Source organism: Cantharellus anzutake (genome assembly GCF_015039405.1).
Source record: "Cantharellus anzutake strain C23 chromosome Unknown EI90scaffold_41, whole genome shotgun sequence".
NCBI lineage: Eukaryota > Fungi > Basidiomycota > Agaricomycetes > Cantharellales > Hydnaceae > Cantharellus > Cantharellus anzutake.
This window is the reverse complement of record NW_024066991.1, coordinates 302535-323351: the sequence shown is the minus strand read 5'-3', so window position 1 is coordinate 323351 and position 20817 is coordinate 302535. Positions and strand designations below refer to the sequence as shown.

Genomic DNA, 20817 nt, shown 5'->3' with positions numbered 1-20817 from the left:
AGCCTGTATTTTATGCCTCCTGGACACCTTTTCCATGACAAACCCACCATACAGACGGCTCTGTGCTTGCAGTCAAGCTTTCTAGAAAGACATGTTGGGTGTTATTGTCAAATAGCTTCTCATGGCCAATGTAGTTGATTTCGGACGGTCGAATAGGGTCATACACGGCGACTTTGCCTTCGATCGTCAACACTGTTAGAATTCTTGGTACTATGGTGTACGCTGTGACCAACTCACGTTTGGTGATGTTGAGTCGTGTGGCGTCTAGATTTCCACCTTTTGCCTTTCTTGGTCACATCGGTGCCAAATTAAAGTCAGTGCGCATTCATGGCGCCTGAATATAAAAACCTAATCTTTGGACAACCCAACCTTCCCTCAGTTCACGTACAACGGGACTGAGCGACAACATCGCTAGTCCTCCATTTCGTCTTATAAACATTACGTAAAATCCGACGCTTTGGCTTGCGGTCGCGCGTCAGTGGATCTCTTTTTCATCTCTCTTCATACATGCATGTTGGTTATCTCAACAATTCACCTCTCATTGTTTCTTCCCATTTCGTTTTCGTCTCCATATGCATCTCCATCAATCGCCGGTCTTCTGTTTCCAACACCTCATACGGTAACAGTGGTATTGTCGAAGTCTCGGATTAAGCGCACATTGTTTCGTCCTCGCAGTCGGGACAAAGTGATGTACGCGTCATGTTGTCCGCCCTGTTCGATAGTAGTCGGTAAAAGCGTAAGCACTGTCCAACGTCACTTGTCGACGCTGAACTTTTCGTGTGATTGGAAACAAGGGAAAGGGCTGGCCTGCTCACATGTATGAAATGTGTGAAATGAGTTACACAAGATCTGCCCCTGCACCGCTCTCGATCTCCCTCCCTACCTCAATTAGAATCTCCGCTCGAAGTTCAACTCTCCCTCATCTCAGCTGAACCGAAGACCATGTCCATGACCCATATATATACATGTACTCTGCTCACTGTCCGTCAGCCCTGAGCTGTAAAGATATTCATCAGAGGTGGGAATGTGGGTACGAATATCTGCGGCCACAGGACTCGGGAAGCACCGCATCCCGTCCGATCTGCGAAGTTAAGCCGAGTACCGCTCAGTTAGTACCATGGTAGGGGACTACATGGGAATCCTGAGTGCTGCAGTTTTTATTTCATCTTTTTGGTCCTCCTTGGCTTTCTACCACCTCATCGAGACCAAATTACGTTCTATCTTTCTCTGTCTCTCAGTCAATTGATTATTTATCGTTTGTCCTACAGTACATTATTTATTATCCTTCGATCTTTTCCCTTGTTACCCTATAATCCACACAGTTTCTTCAGAATGTGTTTTCACCTGGTGCAGGTTGCCGCGATGCAGCGCGAGCACTCTAGTAAGAGAAGGTAGGTCGTTGTCTGGAACTGCACATCCGAGAGGCGATATATGAGTTCCCGCATTCAATCCGCCGTGTTCATGTCGTCAAGGGATATAGAACGACTCGTCATAGCACAACAATCCAGGAATAAGTCGGCCCGCGAGGCAAGCCGTGCGGGAGCCTGGACATGTAGCGTGGGGAGTTATTTCCTTCGCTTGTCATCCGGGGGAAACCCTCAGCATGGATAGAGGTGCAGTCAAATCATGTTCCCATCCGCTCCGCAATTCATAGAATCATGTCTGGAACACGTAATTGGGGGGCCATCCTGGACGTTTCGGACAGGAGTTGTTAAGTTGTGTAAGTGCTAACGAATATGAGGTGACATTGTCTTGACACTCATCCTCATGCTTCCAATTGATCATTTGGGCAGCCGTACACACCATAGCTCGACGCACTTGCATGTAATGGCGTACAGGAATTTTTCTTTTGACCCATGCTTCCGCAGTGCTGGACTCCTAAGCTTCGTCCCGCCCTCTCTCATCCCCAGTTAATTGTTCGGGTGGCCATAACTACCCGACACCATCTTATGGTCACATAAAGGGGACATATAGGGAAGAGAATTGGGGAGGGACCATGATGAGATGTGCAACAGGCGATTCAGCTAATAAAAAATCTGCGAATTATTAATCTCACTCGGCGGTTCCTTCATGTGACTGCAGACGGGAACTGTCTCAGAGAGTGTGCATGTGGAGATGATAAAGAAATTCACTTTATATCAAGAATGAGATCTAGCTAGGAGGGTATTTATTGAAACGGTGGTAACGTTAGGCAGGATCGATTCCAGCCTCTACTGAAGTAGATGATAACGTCACGAATAACCTCAAACAAGCAAGAATGAGAACGTCTCAAATACTCAGGGCCACCGATATGCCAGATAACCAATGCAGCTAACGTTTATATATATAGTGATGCATATGAATTTCTTTCTTTTTTTTTTCCCTCCCCACAGCCTAGCTTTCGCTATCGGCGGTAACAGCCCGACAGGCACTTGATTTATTGTCGATGTGGCGACCTCAACTTACTACACGGCGCCAGTGGCGTTACCGCTCACAAGATAATTCGCGAGGAGGCACGATATATCATATAATTAGGACGGGAATGATAACATTCGCTGTATTATGCATAATTGAACTCCAAGTCCACCACGGGGGAATGCGTTTAGGCACGTCCCTCATGTGGGGCGCGCTAAATGGGTGGGTCAGGTGCATATCAGGCAGTATCCCAGCCTCTAGGTGCATATGTATTTCGTTCTGCAACAAGCCATCAGGTCGCGTCTAGAGCTGATGCAATCATATCAGTTGGCACATAGGTTCCAACTCTCCCCTCGGAAGTGCCTCGATGGGAAACCAATGAGAAGATTGCATGAAAACAACTGCACCCGTGCATTCATGTGACAGTACAATGGCATTCCCGATGCACTTCAGCCCTGCCACCACCTTCGACAGTTGGAACGTCTCCACCCCATCCTACAGCTCCACCGGAGTTGTGTTTCTGGGATCCCTCCAGTGTCCTTGGTCGTAAGCCTTCCGCTCTGGATTGGGATTTGTGAGTAGCAATGCACAGTGTTATCACTGCAACTCACGCCTTGGTGAGTTGAATGTTTTAACATTGTATATAATAAGTGAACATTACCGAATTTTGAAATGCAAACACGAGCAATTAAATAGGAAATGAGTGTAGTTTTCAGTGATGTTGCGAGCAGGGTGGTCAGACCCTGTTAGCAGCGGGGCACAAGTGCGAAAAAAGTTATGTTATGGGTTAGCTCCGCAACTGATCAAGGGGGAGGAAGGGAACTGTCTATTATCAAGGCTGGAGTCCTGCCTAAATTAAAACGGAGCTCCTGCAAGTGGGTGCATAATGGGTACAGCGATGGAGTCATCAAATCCATAGCGGTCATTCTAGCTTTTCAATAAATAAAAATTATTTACATGACGTACAATGTGGCCAGTGGATGGATGTCGAAGAGTTAGGACAAGCGATCCTCTAGTATTGGACAGACTACTTCACAAGCGGTCTCACGCCTATGCCCTGATCCTTCAGGAGACGGCTTTGATAGCCTTGGACTTCCTTTTCGTATTGACCTGTTTGATTATTGCAACTCGTCAGCAAATAATGGCCTTGCCTTGCCATCACACTTACTTAACGGTTCGGACGTTTTGGCTTTCTTAGCCGGCCCGGCAGGTTCATCAGTTTCACCAGAAGAGCCAGAGTCAGGTGTATCTGCAGAAGGTGCGGGACGCTTGCCTCTCTTTTTCTGTGAAATAAAATGACACAAATGAACGACGGGCCTGGAGCGCCACGATGTATCAGGACTTACAAAGCGGTCATCAAAACCGCGTTTCCTGAGAGATTAAGAGCTATGAGTCAGGCACATCTTGCAGGAACAGGGGTGCAGCCAAAACTTACTTCTGAGCCACGACGTCAGCCTGCTTCCTCTCCTCCTCTTCCTGGAAAGACGATCAATGATGGGATTTCTGCATTCACACAAAGGTGAGACGTACCCTCTTACTGCGTTGAAGTCGTTCTAGAAAGGAGCCATCGTTAGAGAAGACGTTAATTGGTTTCACTTTAGAAGACGGAGACGGCTGCTTAGACGGATGTGCAGGGGATGGTGAATGCGCAGCGGAGTGTGGCGCGACCGGTGAGGGTTGAGACAAAGCCATGAGAGGAGTTTGGAGAAGCCACTTGGATCTGAAGCCAAAAGGGCCGAAGATTGCTGATCGTTCAAGAACCAGTCACGTGGAATAATGTCACGTTGTCGGGGTTTGTGCCGTGACCTAGATCAGCCTGTCGCGACCTCCGAAGAAGTTGTCGAGGTCCACGCACGAATTACTGACAGAGTCACCAGTATGAGCGAGAACTCAGGATCCAAGCCGAAGCCTGTTTCGCTCAAGGACAGGATTGCTGCGTTTAATCAGCAGGCTGCAGCCCAGGCAGCTCCTTCGCCGCCACGTCCTGCACCGAGCGGGAAGCCAGTCCAATGGGCTTGGAAGCAGAAGCAAGCTGAATTAGCTGCAAATACTCCCCCATCACTCCCACCGGCTGACTTGTCGCCGAGGGCGAAGCCCGAGGCCACTCATGAAGTCGACGAACGCGGGGACAAGAAGTTTAGAATGTCCGCTAGCGATGCTAAGGAGAGTATTAAAGGCACTTCTTTGAAGGAGAGAATGGCTGCATTACAGAATCAGGGCGGGTTCGGTGCTTCAGCGCCGAAACCCATTATCCCGGAGAAGCCCAAGCCACTCAAGAACCCCCCCGTCGTATCTACTATCATATCGCCTCAGCCTGTTAGTAGCATTGCCGAGGGCGGAGGAATCTCTACGCCATCACTTCCTGCTGAGGAAAGTGCGACGTTCGCGGTTGATGATGCTGTGAAAGAAGCTGGAGTTGAAGAAGATGACGAGGAAGATGACGAGGAAGAAAAGGAGCGTCAGCGTCGAGCAGCCATCGCTGCTCGCATGGCAAAGCTTGGAGGCGCTCGCTTTGGAATGGGCCCTTCAGCATTTGGCCGTCCTGCAGTGAAAACGCCTCCAGCGCAATCTACTCCTGCAGACTTGACTGGTAACCACTCGTCTTCCCAAATTCTCCAGTCAGAAGGTTAGTTTCTTGTTTAAAGCAGGTCGCCTATGATGCCATCCACTGCCTTAGATACTCCTGAATTTGTTCCCAAATTGCCTCTCCCAGGCATCGCTCCTTTGACCTCTCATAAAGAAGCTCCCACTTCAGAAGACGCGTCCTCAAATCCTCCTCCCGAGCGCAAGTCATCGTCCTCTTCAGAATCCAAATCGCCCCCGCTGTCAGTTCCCCGTCGTGCGCTTCCACCGAGAAAAAAGGCACAACCTAAGGCCCCAGAGACTGATCCAGTCCCAGTCGCCTCAGGGCCTGGTCCTGAGCCTGAAAGCACACCTGCGAACGTGGAGGATGAAACTGATCCATCTTCGAACCTCATTCATGATGTAGGATTACAGGGGGTCTCAGATGACGTTGGCTTGATTTCCAAACTTTCCGCCCAAGCTGAGGCAACAGAACTAAGTTCCGAACCTAGCCGCCCGACAAGTTCTTCTGCTCCGGAGCTGGGGTTGCCGCCACATGTTCTTCCGCCAGGAAATATTATCCTTTCTGCAGCCTTAGGTGGTGCGATATCATCTGTTTCCCTTGACGAGGCTGAGTCTGCTGAAGATCCGGTCCAGGAGGATGAGCATAGTACCCAGGAAACAGTTAGCCAACGAATTGCGTCACCTGTACCCGGCGAAGCGGATAATGCTAATGAGTTAAAGCCTCCAGTTCCTCCTGCACCGGCCCGACGTTCCCTTCCTCCTGTACCGCCTCCGACTAAGGCTGATGGCGTTCCCCCTGATTCTCCGGCAAGTATTCGCCCACCCAGTCTGCGGCAGAACAATGATGGTGAGGCCCAAGAAGACGAATGGGACATTGGCCCTTCACCGGGCCTTCGTGCTGTTTCCCCGCCTCCACAGCCCGCTCCAAACGCAATTCCTGCAAATGAAGAAACTGAAGAACAGTCGAACGCTGAACTGCACGTGGAAGAAATTTCACCGCAATCTCCTGCGGTCAACCGTTCCACTCGTCCACCTTCTATACCATTGGCAACCCGTCCCACAGTGTCAAGTCCACAATCTCCAGCCTCACCCACGTCCATCCTTTCCAACACCAAGCGCAGCAGCGTACAATCTATCCCATCCCGTTCCACTTCATTGGATGCTCCACTTCCTCCAGTATCCACGAAACCTGCGCGGCGCACCACGCTCCCTCCGCCGCAACCTACCATTACTCAGGATCCTGAGAGCTTGGGGGCAGACAGAGAATACATGAATGAGGGCGATACGGGTACGCGACGATAGTTGTTATTGTTGTAATGAACAAGTTGTACTGAAATGAATTCCAATCCATTTTCTTGACGTATTTTCAGATCCTATCGACCCTCATTTTTTCTCTCCGGGTCGCCCTAACATTCCAGCGCCTAGCCATCCTCAGCCCCCGCCAGCGCGTTTGTCTTCTGAGGCTTTGCCAAGCGGGGCTGCCAAACGAAATGAAGATCCTGCAGAGGATGACGGGTCCCAGCACCGTAAGAACATTGCGGAGCGGATGGCTCGATTGGGTGGTCTGAACTTTGGCCCTCCCGCGCCTCCCCCTGTACGGCGAGAACCGCCTGAGGTCGCGCGAACCGCCAGTAACGACGGGAGTCTGGAGGAACATGAAGAGACTGAAGAGGAAGCCCGAGCAAGACGTGCTGCCATTGCTGCCCGCCTTGCGAGTCAGGGAGGATTGCGGTTTGGGATGCTGACAGGTGCAGAGCCAAGTGGGGATCCAGCCGAGAGAGGGGATGGCAAGCTGGGGGAGGGAGTAGCGTTCGTTCCTGAGGGCTCTCTTACTTCAGACGATGGTGTCAAGGCCGAGGTTCCTGAGGGAAGTGAGACGGAAGAGCTCGATGATGAAGTACCCAATCCTCCAAATGAGTCGGCGCTCTCCCTGCCCTCCGAGAGTGGGGATCCCCTATCTAAACCACAAGCCCCACCACCCCTGCCACCCGGACGGCCAGGGCGACATTCTTCTATCTTAGGCACCGCGCGGCAGCGCAGGGCTAGTTATCAGTGGCCCGCTCCGTCACCGCCACCTCATTCATCCACTCCGATACAGGATCCAGGAGAGTATGTTATTGTGGATGGGCCTCAAACAGCCCCTAGCCCTCCGCCACGTCCCACGCGAGCTCCGTCAAATCGTCGCTCGCTCCCACCTCCACCTCCCCCAGCCACCACACTATCAGCTCCCACTGGTCTTAGATCATCTGATTTAACCTCATCTCAATGGGAGCTGCCTACGATACCCACATCTTCCCTCGGATTAGATGGGGACCACAACGACGACGACACCGTGTACCCTAGTGCGTCTGTGCCCTCGCCACCGCCGGAGCAGAGCCCAGCTTCTGCAAAGTCGCAAAGAAGGCAGACGTTGAATGGGGACGAGCTTATGGCAGTTTGGGGAAGGGTTGGAACACAAGTCCTTGTATACGCCGAAAGTTTAGTTGAGAAGTCCAAAAAAGTGGTCATAGGCGATGGAAGTGCCGAAGGGTTCGTTCACGAGGTGCTCGCTGGCGTACCCCAGGCAGCCAAAAGTGATTCATTCGGTCACTTGGTGTTCGTTCAGGTTGCATCTACGATACAGAAACGGTCGAGCGATATCATGCCAGGTGATGTGATCGTCTTGGAAGATGCCAAGTTCAAAGGTCACAAAGGTCTTTCTGGCTACTCCAATCACGTTGGAGTAGGTGGAACCCCTTTAGTTGGGATTATCCACGAGTTCGAGCCGAAAAAGAGCAAGGTCCGCGTGTATCGGGCCGTCTTGGCTCCAAACCAGTACCCTGTAAGTTCTGCTTCTCATTCCTAAGCAGGTTTTGAATTTGGTCGACGGGATTACAGAGCGTCGAGTCAGTTAGCTATAAACTCGAGGATCTAAAGAGCGGTTCAGTCCAGGTATCAAGTCTCGTTTTTGTGATTTGAGTTCGTCGCTGACACCTGTCAAGGTCTACCGAGTTGCAAGCTTATGATATTCAATGGAACGGGACGAATGGGGTTCATTCCATATCCAGCATTTACTTCTGCTGCTGTGCAGTACTATCTTTGGACCTTAGCTCCTACTGATATTAATGGAACATGTTCCCTTGTGTCAAAATTCATAGGCAGGTAATGCACATCTACGTTTGTGGACCCGCCTACCAAAGACGATCAGGTCTTTCGTGAGAATCTGTGACATAGAGCCTTGGCTAACTCGCTAGGGGGTCCCGAAACTGAATAGTTTTACCAAAACACCTTTTCCTCCCACTAACTTCTGAAGATCTGGGTGATGAGATCCCACTTTGACTGTACTAACCTAACACGCTTATTTGAGACCCATGAAATTTCCCTTGATCCGAGACTGCTGGCAGCTGCAGAACGATCTAGGCGGAGGCGGTACTTCTCACCACGTAGCAGTGTGTGCTCAGGGATTATGAGGCAGTTCGAATGAAACTATCGGCGTATCGGAGTAATTCCTGCTACTCTGTAGCGGGTCCTGTAAATTCTTCGACCCTGATTGAATTGGTTGTCCTCAATTCTCCGTAACCTAGGGTCCTCCAATCACTAAGCAATATTTTCACTTACACCGGACCACTCTCCTCTGCTTCCCGCCCTCCTCTAACTCAACAGCCTTCTCACTGCAATCAACATGGATCCAGCTACCCTCACACATATGCTATCTCATGCTCAGAATTTTGAGGCAAACAAAGCGTGGATTGCATTCATTGATGAGGAAAGTGGCCTCATATTCATGTTTGCCTCCGAGTGAGCACCTGCAAAATTAGCGTTCAAGGATGGGTCGGCCCTTGCGTTAGCGTGCAGCACCAATGGATCTGGCCACAGAGATCCATATGCCCAATTCAGCCATGTGCATTACGTTGCATTTCGGATCGGAATGCCTGTGCCAGAAATATGCGTGTGTCCAAGGCAAGACTCTGTGCACTCGTTTCTGAAATTAGGCCTGTGGATTTCTGTGGCTAGATCCATTGGTGATGCGCTAACGCAGGGCCGACCATCAATGGAAGTGCTCGAACACTAATTGTGTAGGGTGCTCACTTGAAGGCAAATATGATTATGAGGCACCCCACTCTCCTCATGATTGATGAATGTGATCCACACGTTGTTCACCTCAAAGTTCTGAGCGTGAGATAAGCTGGATCCATGTTAATTGCGAAACCCAAGTAAGGACCACAATGGAGAGCAAGAGGACCGTTGAGCCAGGGGAGGGATTCCTGGACTGGACCCAACGTGATACGTTATAAGCCAGTACATAGGAGGTTCAAAACAACACTACTGGGTTCAGATTGGTGCAGAAGAGTACTGTCGAAGCGGACGAACGGACCGGAGGCCGGCCCATGCTACAATGCATTGAAGACGTCGACACTTTCAGTGCGTCGATTCTTTGAATTCAAGCGTTCACAGTCAGTCAAATGGAGCAGCAAATGATCATCATCTGCCTGGTCTGTATGTACAGCTAAGTCTGAGTCTCGTACTTTCGGCATATTGTCATTGAGCAAAGTAGGAGCCCATCGCGATCTTCGATTGGCGTCTCGGCTATCCTTACACATGCAATACTTGAATGTTGACGATGACACACGAAAACGGTTCATCTTGTTCGAAAGATGGACACACGCGGAGAAGGGGTCAGCGCAACTGGTGAGAAGCCAATTCGGCGGGTGATAAAAGCTAGGGATATTCAGTTGGGAGACGTGGGAAGAATTAGTTACACACCTGTGACGTCGGCGAAGGAACTGGAGGCTAGTGGTGGTTCGGAAAGCACAAGAGAAGTAGCAGAGGGGAACGATAGTACAAGGAGGAGGGGAAAAGGCAGCGGGAGGAGAGTACAGAGAATTGGCAATAATAGAGGACCTTGTCACCAAACCCATTCAATCAGGGTCGAAAAATTTGCAGGACCCGCTACAGAGTTAGCGGGAATTATTTGTCTTCTACAAAGTTGCCTTGTATGCAACAGCTCGCCGAAGCCGACCACATAGTAGGGGCAAGAATGTTATTGCATGACCAACCTGAATTGAGGCGAAATTTTTCGTCTAATGATTACCCAATTCATTTCTGGTGCTTCTTTTGTTGTCGCCTTGCATCGCTTGCCCACTTGAAGAAATCACATCGATATCGGGGATTCACCTCTTCGCGCAGTCGCTGCATTTTGCCTGCATCATAACCTGGTCCAACAGGTCTACGAAATAAAGCGTTAGCCCGATAGCAGACAATTTTGATGAGAAACTGTACCGTGAACATATGTAGAATTGTCTGTCCTTGTTCGGTCCAGGCTTGTTGACTCTCAATAGTTTAGCCGGTTCATTGTGTACCGTGCAGCAAGGAGGTTCAATGGGCGCCATCAGTTGTCTCCACGCCACAATCCCATTATCATTAAATCTTGGGCTGGATGAGCCTGAGAGAGCACTCTCCGATCCTTGAGACAATAAAAGCGTATATGCACAGTCAGATTCAATCTGAGGATGGCTTTCGGATTCGTCTGGCATAGAACCTAATGCCACAGATACAGATTCTGGTTGTAGAAGAATCTCATCGTCTGATGCAACGCGATACGTGACCCGAGAATTTACATCTTGAGACTCCTCGTGGGATTCGGAGCGCTCGCCCCAACCCTGAGATTTATAACCAGGAATGCTCGGCCGATCTGATGCCCTTGCCAGACCTCGAGGCTTCGAAAAGTATGAAGATATAGAGGCTTGCCCAGACCTTGGCTTCTTAGCCCTTGGCCCGGAAGTCGAGCTCACAAGATCCGTGGACCCCCTCTTTCTGGCATTGGTGGTCCTTGCTGATCCTCGTTGGGATTGGGATCGAAACCCTCCGGCCCCAGCGGTCTGCGCATCGTCTCCCGAAGGAAGCGTCGAGAAAGGATCGGTATTCATAGTGGGAATATTCGTGATAAAAGTTTCGGGACCCTCGACGAACCCGGTGGACTTGCCCTCCTCCCCCTCAAAGAAAGTGATGCCACCACCAGAAGCCGAGAGCGTGCGTCTAAGGGGAGGCTCTGGGAGTACACTACTCTCCTTCCCAAAGAAACTGGACAGGAGTGTTTGCTTCCCTGACCATTCATCCCAGAACTTCGCAGCAAGGCGAGATGTGGTATTTGGCGGATCGCGACCGCGTGCACCTAGCTCATTGAGCAAAACCCGTCTTTCCCCCGAAGGAAGGCTTATTTCATCGTGCAGATCCACGTAAATGGGGCAATGGTCGGAACCTCGAATGGTAGCTTGAATGTCAGCACCTTTTATCCAAGGAAGGAGGTTCGAGGTCATGAGAATGTAATCGATTCGCGTGCCATAATTGGTTTCTCGCGCTTGAATCTTCGTATTCCAGCCTGCTGTACATTAGATTAGAGCAAAAACAGCAGGGCAAACGTACGGACACGTATACATTCCCACCCGGTCGGGCCAGGCCTCCCTGATGACATCATGCATAGGTCCAATGGGAGCGAGCCACTTTCGGAACCATTCTCTTGCGGGATTATCATACCATTCCTGCTTTTTGCTCTCCAGTCCACCTTCACAATGATCAAACGGGGTAGCAGCAACGTTTATATCTCCAACGACGATCACATTTCGCCCTTCCTCTATCAATGCGTGCACCCGACTCTCGAGCATAAGAAGGTAATTAATTTTGAAGACTAGCCGTTCGTCGGAGGCATCATTAGGACAGTAAACGTTGATAAGCACGAAAAGTCCAAAATCAAGGACAAGAGCTCTTCCTTCGGTGTCAAGAGCGATGAGATCAGAAGGAGTGTTCCCCTGCTCACTCTCAAATAGCGGCAGTTCCGACACAGATGGGTAAGACTTGGATATGAGTTCGGCAGGCGCATAAGGAGGACGAGGTTGTATATGAAGTGATAACCCCTCCTCAGCTTTTGCAGCGATGGCAGAATCAGGGTTGTAGTAGACAGCCACACCACTATAACCACCCCTATGTTGCGGAAAGGAAAAAAAGGAATCGTAGCCCTCAGGAACGGCAGTCTTCCGATCCAAGTCTTTTCTAGAAATCTTCATCTCTATGCTCGCATAAATGGCTGCAAGTAAATCTGGCGGAAGCGAAACGACATTCACCTTGGAAACAAATGATGTCCGAATGCAGCTCAGGAAGAATGGCTTCGCAAGTTTTGAGGGCATTCCAACTGGGAGAGGCCGGCTATTAAATAATTGAAGAGGCTGCAGGGCCGCACGTACGGGTGATAATGTGGCAAGGTTCTGATTCCATTCTGCAGTAGAACGACCGTCATATCATTGCAAACTGCAAGTGCGGGCAGCTTACGATGTTCCAGCTCAGTATACGCATAAAAAATTCCCAGAATAATGCGCTAGTGAGTGGAAACTATGCAGGCTCGTCGCAGCAAGACTAGGGAAGGAGAAGAGGTAGAAAGTGGCGCCTGATTTGAATACAAGAGCTTGATTAAACCCAACAAGGCCAGGGAGCCTTTGGCTGTGTCCTCCGTCTATCTTGCCTGAATCAATTGCACTCTCGTGTGTTTCAATTTGTGCGACTACTTACTTATGTGGGTCTCGTGATTGTCTTCGTATTTCATGCAGAGACTTCACGGTCTTACTGGTTATCTCAATTCTTTTTCTATTTCAGGTTGTGAGTCAGATGGTGAAGGAGGGAATTCGAACGCAGATTGATATTTTGAGCAGAGAGAGTGTCACTTGGGGTTAAGGTTAAAACTTTGAAGAGCGAGAAACGGTCATCCGGCTGGACCCACGCCATTAAAAATGAACGTCTTAGTCTACTCTGGGCCAGGTGTCTCCGAAACATCTCTTAGGCACACCATATATACCCTCAAGTCTTTGCTTGAGCCTGCATATTCTGTCCAAACCATCACACCAATCGCTCTGACGTCACAACCTTGGACTGCCAACTGTGCTCTGCTGGTGATTCCAGGGGGAAGAGATGTGCCTTACGTGAGCAGCCTGTCCCCTGCTGTTCAGCAGATTAGATCCTATGTGGAGAGAGGGGGCTCGTTTCTGGGGCTGTGTGCTGGTGCATACTTTGGTTCGGGTCGTGTCGAATGGGAGGTAGGAACGGAGTTCGAGGTAGTAGGGGATAGGCCATTGCGATTCTTCCCTGGGACGTGCAAAGGATGCGTGTTCAAGGGATTCGAATATGATTCAGAGGCCGGTGCTGGTGCCGTCGAACTGAAACTGTCAAAAGAACTGGGAATCAATCATGACAACTTCCTTCGATATATTTACTACAATGGAGGAGGCCACTTTGTGGGAGCCGATGATCTGGCTTCGAGGGGTGTCGTCCCTTTGCTCAGATACACTACTCCGGCTGCGGAGAAGCTGGTGGCTGCAGTTTCGTGCAGCGTGAATCAAGGAGTTGCGCTGCTATCCAGTGTACACATTGAATTTCCCCTTACATCAGAACCTGCCAAATCATGCATAAGCAAGGAGTATCCATCACTTTCAACAAGGGACATTCATGCTGCGGATAACTCCAGGAAGGAAACTGTGCGAAATATGTTGCGCATTCTCCGACTTTGGGTTCCGGAGGAGGCACACCGACGTGCCGATCGTCCTTACCCACAATTGCTCATCAATGGGAGTTCTTTTGATCACTTGGGCGAGTCATTTCTTACGGCTTTGAAAAACGACTTGTTTGCTCCAAATGCAAATGGGGCACAGAGATATCATGTTCTTCAAGATCACAATGACACTTTTCATATCTATCGACAACCCGATATATCTGGCCTCATCGAAGATGCCCGTCACCCAGCTCTATTGGAGAGCGAACAACCTACTTCCTTTCCTAAAACCATCGCGATCTGTCCTGCAAAGACGTTCCCATCACTGAGCGACACACCTCTCTTTGATATACCAACATACTTCTCGCATTTATCTGAGGCTCAAAAGACCCTCCCGAAAAAGTCAACATCAACCCACCGACTGGGCGAATTGCTTTTATATGGTGAAGTCGTCACTTCTACACAGACCTTACTTGACAAGTGAGCACATTCGTCTCGCGATTCCCTATATACTTATAAGAAATTTTCATTAGAAACCCAATTCTCCTTCGCTCGCTGCCGATTCCGCTGGTTTCATTAGCGTCCTATCAGCTAGCTGGCAAAGGTCGAGGGGGAAACACGTGGGTTGGACCCAAGGGATCTTTGGCATTATCCATCGTTCTGCGCCCCCCAAAGGGTACAATATCCTTTCCGTCCTTGGTTTTTATTCAATATCTCGCGGGATTGGCGGTGACAGAGACATGCAGGGAGATCATGGGCCCTTTGGGGGAACAGGTCAGGCTTAAGTGGCCCAATGATATTTACGCCCACGAGTCCGGCAATCATGGCGTCGAGGGCCGCCGTGCGCTTAAGCTGGGAGGGGTACTCGTGAGCAACGATATTTCAGGTGGAGAAGTGACCATCGTGGTTGGTGCGATGTCGTCTTCTTCTTCCGAGAGTGCAGGTTCCCCAGAACGCTGATTTCCCCCGTCCAGGTATCGGCCTGAACGTGCTCAATGATCGACCCACCACTTCGCTAGCTCAGCTGATCCCAAGCCCACCTAATTCCCTCACTCTTGAGAGAACTACAGCAGTTTTGATAGCAAAGTTTGAGCAATTTTGGGAAGAGTTCTTGAACAACAAGGGGTCGTTTTCCACTTTCATGGATCTTTATCTTGAACGCTGGCTACACTCGTGAGCGTGCTCTGCTCTGTGGGAAGTCTAACCGGTGGGGTACTCATATATGGTGCAACAACAACTTACACACATAGGGATCAACTCGTGACTCTGGCTAGTGCAACTCCCCCCATAAAAGTGCGCCTGGTCGGTATAACTGCTGATCACGGACTCCTCCGAGCAGTTCCTGAAGATCGGGGCGTCGCGCGCGTCCAGCCATACATCGATTTACAACCTGATGGGAATAGCTTTGATATGTTGAAGGGATTGATTCAGGTCAAGCAGTCAAGGATTTAACTAGTTTGAGCCTCGATGCGAAGTCTTTGGTGTTTGTCGTGCCAGCCCAGAGTGCCTTCACTACTGTCATTCTTGCTACATACGTCGCATAGAACTTCTCATACTGCACCTTGTGTGGCTGTTTTTTTGCGCAATGTACTTGACGATCTGGATCTTCTCATTCTCATGTCCTACGAAACGACACTTCGCGCTCGCGCTCGCGCTCGACATGGCTCGTATCTTGTTCTGGGTCAAAGTAATACATGTTTGCCCTCGGTTTCTGCTTGCTCTACAAGTCTTGTTCGTCTGGCCTTAATCTCCTTCCCTCAACCCTTTTTCATCTCGTAATCCTGTCAAGACTTCCGTTCTGTTGTTCTGCAGTTGTTTTGCTCGGATTCCTTTTGGTTTTTTTTTTTTTTTTTTTTTTTTTAACAATGTAACATGTGTGTCTCGATCTCTCCGTCAAAAAGTCGCTGCGCATGCATGCACCCCGTCTGCACAATTATATCTTGTAATTGGAAAAATCCCGCAACTGCTTGTTCACTTCTCCTCGGACTGGGTGTAAGCTAGCGGTCGAAAGTTAAAGTTTTGACTCTGCTCTGCTCTTGCACTTGTTCATCGCACTTGGGCCCCAATGCAGGGATCGTCACTTCCATTCTCGCGTTCGGTGACCATTCACCAACCGCCCGCCCGCCCGCCCGCGCAAAGGATAATATCCATCACTCAATTTCCCCTCTACCATTCGATCCCCTTCACGTTTGTAAGCTAGGACCATCCCAAGCTCATGGCCTACTCGCACAAGATTCTATGTAACTAGCATCCAACTCTTCCACTCCTTGCCTCCCGGGACCAAAGACGGTGATTAGAGAAAAGCGGACAATAATCGATGTAGACGTGTCATACTAGCAGCGCCCCGAATCCCTTGGTTGCCAAACAGAGAGGGAGGGGTAGAGATTTTCCGCGGTGCTGTGATCCTTCGTTACAAATATTTGATGGTGAAGGTTGTAGGGATCGATATTCATGCATCGTTGATTTTGATTCCGTCCATTCCTTTGGTGATTCCCATTTCTCTAGTCCTCAAGTTCGTTTGACAACCCATTGTGTGTGTGTGTGTAGGGGCGGCTGCTCAAATGTCTAGGTCATGGACAGGGAGGAACACATTCTTTGCTGCTTATTTCTTGAAGCCTAGCTCGGTACAATATTAGCAGTTCCACCTCGTATCGGTCTTTTCGAGTTTTATGTGAGTGGCGCCGGCAGTAAGTAATACAAGCCGTACATATATATACATGAGGGATGCCTTCCTAGGTATGGAAGCGCTCGGTTTATTTTTGTGCCTTTGCTTATGTACCTTGAGAGAGTTAACTTTTTTACGGTCGTCTGCCAAAGGCCGGTCGGTGCTTTACACTAAAGTTACGTATGCTTCATTATTGAGAACCTCGTGGCATCCATGCATGCATGATTCACTGCATGGCAAACCGGTGCATGCATGCGAGGCGCGACCTCGGCAGCGGACGCGCAGTGACTGCGATTGTGGTGGGGCATCAGGAAACAGGACGATTAGTTGATCTGAGGTTGCATGATGATCTGAGCAATGCCTGAGCTGATCGAACATGGCCGCGGTTTCCACGCGGAAGAACAAACGAGAGTTTGATTCCAATATTGCGCCCAAACCAATAATATGTGCCGATGGCGTGCGTGGCCCTATATGTGATGAGTGCATGCAAGTGGGTATGAAATATCGTGACCGGCTACGTTGTTGCTGATTCATGAAAAAACGGTTGGTGTATATATATATATATATATCCGCAGTCCTAATATAATCATTCCGTCTCTGAAATATGAGTGCGGAGTGAAGGAAGGAAGACGTAGTCTTCGATTCATGATTCGAATGAATATGCACCCCGGGTGATTTCTTGTCCAGCAACCCAGACCCCTTGACAGTACTATAGGAGTGAAGTCGAAGATCCACTTGGAGACGTATATAGCAGTGTTTGCACACACCCCCTAACATGATGGGATGATGACTGGAAAAAAAAAAGGGCTTGCGCGGCTCGCGGCAGGAGGACGGCCGGAGGGGACATTGCCGAAGAGACGCGCAGGTAAACCCGAGTTGACGAAATGATCTTGTTGCCGCGTATGCATGGCTATCACCAATCTTTGAGAGGTGCTTTGTGTTGGATCTCGGGTTTGACGAGGAACCCACGCGTCGCCGCTTCTGGTTTCGGCTCTATATATATATGTTCCTTAGCGAGCTAAAACCTAAACAAGTAAGCCAAAAAATCTATTTATTTAACCCTAATTGATTACATTATACTGGCACTCAGAGTTCCACTAGTGCCATAAAGCGCGCACACAATATTCATATTTTGCTTGCTGAGGGATCGACCCATAGTATGGTATGACTACTGCACGATGATCGACTTACGTCTGTCTGTGCCTGGCGGCGCAAAGTCGAGGGGCTTCTTTTATGATTCCCGCGTTGTCATCGGGAACTGAATATACCTGACCCAATTCAAACAACTACTTTACTTCGGGAGTCCCAATAATTTTAATATAGACTCCCGAGCCGCGCATGTTATAAGATACAGGCACCCCTCCCCACAATACGGTCATTTTTTTTCCCCACCTCTCTTCCATGGCCACCTCCACCTCCGTTGACAGTCGCGAGACCGTAACTTCCGCCGCCCCTCAACCCGTCGATTCCGTAGTAGCCCAAGAGAGACATTCCGAATCCTTTCAAGGAGAGAAGAAACCTTTACAATTTTGGTTGGTATTCCTCGCCGTATGCCTCACAGTCTTCCTTTCTGCATTGGATGTGGTACGTGCCACCCCCACCCAACGCGCGCGGGCTCACACACCACTTTTTTCATAACACTTTTTTTTTTAAAAATTCCTGCATTGGCTGCGATCGATCGATCGACCCGGCGCCCATGCCTTACTAGACATCAGTTGGAACGGCGCTCCCGACCATCATTGCAGCTTTGCGTGGAACGGATTACATTTGGGTCGGGACGGCTTATGCACTTAGTTCGACTGCTTTTTTGCCCGCGTCTGGTTCGCTCAGCGACATCTTTGGACGACGGCCGATCATGTTGGGTGCGGTCGTGATGTTTGCTGCCGGGAGCGCTGTTTGTGGAGCGGCGAATACGATGAACATGTTGATCGTTGGACGATGTATGTTGTCATATCAAGTAAATCTAGAAGGAAATTTAACCCCGATCGCTTTTTCCCCCCCCCCCCACTTTTTTACAGCTATCCAAGGTGTCGGTGGCGGAGGGATTCTCGCATTGTACGTCCTTATTATTTAATCACCGTCTACCCCTCTAGTTTTTTTTTGTAATAGTGGATCAGAAGAGATATACTGACAGTGGAACTCATACATATTTTGCCAGAACCGAAATTATCGTAGCTGATATCGTCTCCCTCCGCGAACGAGGCAAATACATTGGTATCATCGGTGCCGTATGGGCTATCGCATCCGTCCTAGGTCCTCTCATTGGCGGCGCACTCGCATCGAGCGGGAACTGGCGCTGGCTTTTCTGTAAGTACCTTGCCTTCATTCATCATTCATCATCATAAAGAGAAAAATGGGAATTGAAAAAAAAAAAAACACACACGCTTATTAGACTTGAACCTCCCCCTCTCCGCCATATCTTTCACACTCGTCTTCTTTTTCCTTCGTCTCAAAACTCCTCAAGGTAACCTTCGTTCCAAACTCCGCCGAATGGATTGGACGGGCAACTTCATCATCGCCGGTTCCACCACCGCAATCCTCATAGCCCTCGCATGGGGTGGAGTCGTTTATTCATGGTCATCTTGGCATGTATTGGTTCCTTTACTCGTTGGATTCGTTGGGATGGGTATCTTTGGAATTTTCGAATGGTTGTTAGCTGGAGAGACGGCTATCGTTCCTATACGATTGATGAATAACTGGACGAGCGTTAGTGGTTATTTCACTACGATGGTCCATGGAGCTATCGTCACGCTTGTCACATGTGAGTCCTTGGGCTTCACTTTGTCCATGACCCTTACCTCTTCTTTGAAGAAGAAATTTTGACGGTCTTTTCTCGAACAGATTATCTTCCTAGTTACTTCCAAGGTGTGAAAGGTGCCAACGCAATCATTTCGGGTCTGGAGCTCTTTGGAACAGCGCTCACTATCGGTGAGTGTATTGTGTGTCTATAGGTTATATTTGTTGTTGTTGTAATTTACTAAAACCATTTTATCTTCGGCTGCGACTGCGATATATATAACTCCACAATTCCATTCCATTCCATTTCCATTCCCCAGCTCCCTGCGCCATCGTAACAGGTATCTGGACCGAAAAAACCGGGAAATACGTCATCCAAAACGTTCTCGCTTGGGTATTCATCATCGTTGGGGAAGGCGTTTACACGACCGTCGACGCTCGTTCGAGTATCGTCAAGGCTATAGCGCTTCAAGTCGTTCCCGCCGTGGGTTTCGGTATGTTATATGCTGCTACTACGTTTGCGACTCTTGCCCCGTTGCGAGTGGAGGATAATGCGAGAGCTTTAGGGTTCTTTACGTTTGCGAGACAGTTTGGGCAGTAAGTGGCCAGGTCGTCGTCCTCCATTTTCGCTATGGCTTCTAATCAAAAAAAAATACCTTTCTCTAAATATATATATATATATAGGACGATAGGCGTCACGATCGGAACGACCATCCTCCAAAATTCCCTAAAAACCAAACTTCCCGCCTCTTTCCTCTCTCAATTCTCCTCGGGAGTCGAAATCTCCTATTCCATCATCCCTTCCATCAAGTTCCTCCCCGAACCTCTCCGTTCCCAAGTGAAAGATGCGTATGCGAAATCGACCAAGAACATTTGGGTGGCGAACATCATTTTGGGAGGGATAGGTTTGTTGCTCGCGTTGTTGATGAGGGACGTGGCGCTTCGTGTGGAGACGGATGAGAATTGGGATTTGAGCTCTGCACAGAGGGTGGCGGTGGGTGATGAGGGGGAGGGGGAGAAGAAGAAGAGTGGTGGTGGTGAGGATGTAGAAGCTGGGATAGGGGAGAAGACTGCTCGTTCGGCCACCGCTCCCACCCCCGCAACAAGTTGAATCGGTTGGCCCTAACATGATCGAGTTACATAACCTTTAACGCCTATGATACCTCCGATTTTTTTTTTCGTGTTTCCCACCTTCATTGCACCTTTGACGTTCTTCACGTTGTTACAAACAGCAGCGCAACCTAGTACATATGTATCCTTCACGATATAAACAATTATCTAATACCAATTGGTTAATAATTCGATGAACCAAGTTGGCTCGGGCCCTCGATTAAAGTCGCCACGAGGAGTTTTGTCGTGAATATAACTCGGTCGACTTGGGGGAGCCTGACTGCGTGGAATTGGTGTCTATCAAGGATATACTATATATCGATCATGGAGCCATTTGGCCACATTCAGACTCTACCAGGATGGCAGGAATCCTTTTTTCTGTTAGGTGCATGGGCTGCATGCGTGCATGCAGTTCCCGAGTCTCTTCATCATGATTGGAACTTGTCTCCAACTCATGCAATGCAATGACGCCGCGACGGAGAGGGAGGAATTAATTATCAAGGAATGTCTCAACACCACCAGCTATAACCGATCGGGACCTGTTCGCTATCAAGGCGAACTTTGGATTCACACGAACCATACCGCACGCCGATTGATGGTCAACGACAGAGTTAATTAACCCCTCCCTAAAAAAATAATCCGAGTCCGATATCATCATAGTCTCATTCTTGGCCACATCCATTGACAGTCATGATGAGATTATGGCGGAGAAAGCATATATGATAGAAATCACAACGAATCGAATGGCGCGCGATGAGTCCGTGCTAGTCACAACAGATAGAAGCTCCCCCCCCCCGATGCCATCAAAATAGAG

General features: G+C 49.3%; 8 protein-coding genes across 8 annotated transcripts; 5 read left to right on the top strand and 3 right to left on the bottom strand.

The window, feature by feature from the left end:
* Positions 1 to 499: 499 nt before the first annotated feature.
* Positions 500 to 844, top strand: EI90DRAFT_3067619 (uncharacterized protein; the record flags this gene model as incomplete). The annotated part of the gene is made up of 2 exons (XM_039061032.1): positions 500 to 711; positions 816 to 844. Coding segments are annotated over exons 1-2 (217 nt in total), but the record flags the coding sequence as incomplete, so codon positions are not given.
* A 2383-nt stretch (positions 845 to 3227) lies between these two features.
* EI90DRAFT_3067608 (uncharacterized protein) lies at positions 3228 to 4136 on the bottom strand. The gene is made up of 5 exons (XM_039061031.1): positions 3925 to 4136; positions 3830 to 3870; positions 3741 to 3765; positions 3563 to 3677; positions 3228 to 3504 (listed from the first exon to the last, which is right to left on the bottom strand). The coding sequence occupies exons 1-5, from the start codon at positions 4084 to 4086 to the stop codon at positions 3422 to 3424; spliced, it is 426 nt and encodes a 141-aa protein (XP_038913509.1). The 5' UTR covers positions 4087 to 4136; the 3' UTR covers positions 3228 to 3421.
* On the top strand, positions 3817 to 7205 carry EI90DRAFT_1789955 (uncharacterized protein). Its single transcript, XM_039052198.1, has 4 exons — positions 3817 to 5020; positions 5108 to 6268; positions 6351 to 6851; positions 6925 to 7205. Exons 1-4 carry the CDS (start codon positions 4171 to 4173, stop codon positions 6999 to 7001), a joined length of 2589 nt encoding a protein of 862 aa, XP_038913508.1. The 5' UTR covers positions 3817 to 4170; the 3' UTR covers positions 7002 to 7205.
* On the top strand, positions 7206 to 8078 carry EI90DRAFT_1789956 (uncharacterized protein). Its single transcript, XM_039052199.1, has 2 exons — positions 7206 to 7911; positions 7962 to 8078. The coding sequence occupies exon 1, from the start codon at positions 7409 to 7411 to the stop codon at positions 7823 to 7825; it is 417 nt and encodes a 138-aa protein (XP_038913507.1). The 5' UTR covers positions 7206 to 7408; the 3' UTR covers positions 7826 to 7911; positions 7962 to 8078.
* A 1169-nt stretch (positions 8079 to 9247) lies between these two features.
* EI90DRAFT_1789760 (uncharacterized protein) lies at positions 9248 to 9967 on the bottom strand. Its single transcript, XM_039052196.1, has 2 exons — positions 9724 to 9967; positions 9248 to 9678 (listed from the first exon to the last, which is right to left on the bottom strand). Exons 1-2 carry the CDS (start codon positions 9876 to 9878, stop codon positions 9351 to 9353), a joined length of 483 nt encoding a protein of 160 aa, XP_038913506.1. The 5' UTR covers positions 9879 to 9967; the 3' UTR covers positions 9248 to 9350.
* EI90DRAFT_3067600 (Endonuclease/exonuclease/phosphatase) lies at positions 9813 to 12387 on the bottom strand. Its single transcript, XM_039061030.1, has 6 exons — positions 12283 to 12387; positions 12198 to 12229; positions 12078 to 12145; positions 11387 to 12022; positions 10240 to 11338; positions 9813 to 10186 (listed from the first exon to the last, which is right to left on the bottom strand). The coding sequence occupies exons 1-6, from the start codon at positions 12304 to 12306 to the stop codon at positions 10057 to 10059; spliced, it is 1989 nt and encodes a 662-aa protein (XP_038913505.1). The 5' UTR covers positions 12307 to 12387; the 3' UTR covers positions 9813 to 10056.
* A 145-nt stretch (positions 12388 to 12532) lies between these two features.
* On the top strand, positions 12533 to 15319 carry EI90DRAFT_2998543 (class II aaRS and biotin synthetase). Its single transcript, XM_039056264.1, has 5 exons — positions 12533 to 12606; positions 12660 to 13972; positions 14026 to 14402; positions 14467 to 14665; positions 14743 to 15319. Exons 2-5 carry the CDS (start codon positions 12738 to 12740, stop codon positions 14942 to 14944), a joined length of 2013 nt encoding a protein of 670 aa, XP_038913504.1. The 5' UTR covers positions 12533 to 12606; positions 12660 to 12737; the 3' UTR covers positions 14945 to 15319.
* A 2226-nt stretch (positions 15320 to 17545) lies between these two features.
* On the top strand, positions 17546 to 20178 carry EI90DRAFT_3067591 (major facilitator superfamily domain-containing protein). The gene is made up of 8 exons (XM_039061029.1): positions 17546 to 17741; positions 17866 to 18097; positions 18176 to 18212; positions 18316 to 18464; positions 18550 to 18918; positions 18999 to 19085; positions 19214 to 19490; positions 19578 to 20178. Exons 1-8 carry the CDS (start codon positions 17559 to 17561, stop codon positions 20002 to 20004), a joined length of 1761 nt encoding a protein of 586 aa, XP_038913503.1. The 5' UTR covers positions 17546 to 17558; the 3' UTR covers positions 20005 to 20178.
* Positions 20179 to 20817: the final 639 nt, after the last annotated feature.

Bases quoted from the DNA above. Each gene is read 5' to 3' on its own strand.
- EI90DRAFT_1789955 (XM_039052198.1), top strand. From the start codon at position 4,171: ATGTCACGTTGTCGGGGTTTGTGCCGTGACCTAGATCAGCCTGTCGCG. The intron at 5,021-5,107 runs GTTAGTTTCTTG...TGCCTCTCCCAG, and splicing joins CCAAATTCTCCAGTCAGAAG to GCATCGCTCCTTTGACCTCT. The intron at 6,852-6,924 runs GTGAGACGGAAG...GCCCTCCGAGAG, and splicing joins GGCCGAGGTTCCTGAGGGAA to TGGGGATCCCCTATCTAAAC.
- EI90DRAFT_1789760 (XM_039052196.1), bottom strand. From the start codon at position 9,878: ATGGGTTTGGTGACAAGGTCCTCTATTATTGCCAATTCTCTGTACTCT. The intron at 9,679-9,723 runs GTGTGTAACTAA...GAATATCCCTAG, and splicing joins TTCCTTCGCCGACGTCACAG to CTTTTATCACCCGCCGAATT.
- EI90DRAFT_2998543 (XM_039056264.1), top strand. From the start codon at position 12,738: ATGAACGTCTTAGTCTACTCTGGGCCAGGTGTCTCCGAAACATCTCTT. The intron at 14,403-14,466 runs GTGCGATGTCGT...TCCCCCGTCCAG, and splicing joins AGAAGTGACCATCGTGGTTG to GTATCGGCCTGAACGTGCTC. The intron at 14,666-14,742 runs GTGAGCGTGCTC...TTACACACATAG, and splicing joins CTTGAACGCTGGCTACACTC to GGATCAACTCGTGACTCTGG.
- EI90DRAFT_3067600 (XM_039061030.1), bottom strand. From the start codon at position 12,306: ATGCGTATACTGAGCTGGAACATC. The intron at 11,339-11,386 runs GTCCGTACGTTT...AATGTACAGCAG, and splicing joins CCGGGTGGGAATGTATACGT to GCTGGAATACGAAGATTCAA. The intron at 10,187-10,239 runs GTACAGTTTCTC...TTTATTTCGTAG, and splicing joins CAATTCTACATATGTTCACG to ACCTGTTGGACCAGGTTATG.
- EI90DRAFT_3067591 (XM_039061029.1), top strand. From the start codon at position 17,559: ATGGCCACCTCCACCTCCGTTGACAGTCGCGAGACCGTAACTTCCGCC. The intron at 18,919-18,998 runs GTGAGTCCTTGG...TTTCTCGAACAG, and splicing joins TATCGTCACGCTTGTCACAT to ATTATCTTCCTAGTTACTTC. The intron at 19,086-19,213 runs GTGAGTGTATTG...TCCATTCCCCAG, and splicing joins TGGAACAGCGCTCACTATCG to CTCCCTGCGCCATCGTAACA.
- EI90DRAFT_3067608 (XM_039061031.1), bottom strand. From the start codon at position 4,086: ATGGCTTTGTCTCAACCCTCACCGGTCGCGCCACACTCCGCTGCGCAT. The intron at 3,871-3,924 runs GTACGTCTCACC...TCGTCTTTCCAG, and splicing joins GACTTCAACGCAGTAAGAGG to GAAGAGGAGGAGAGGAAGCA. The intron at 3,678-3,740 runs GTAAGTCCTGAT...TTTATTTCACAG, and splicing joins GCGGTTTTGATGACCGCTTT to AAAAAGAGAGGCAAGCGTCC.
- EI90DRAFT_1789956 (XM_039052199.1), top strand. From the start codon at position 7,409: ATGGCAGTTTGGGGAAGGGTTGGAACACAAGTCCTTGTATACGCCGAA.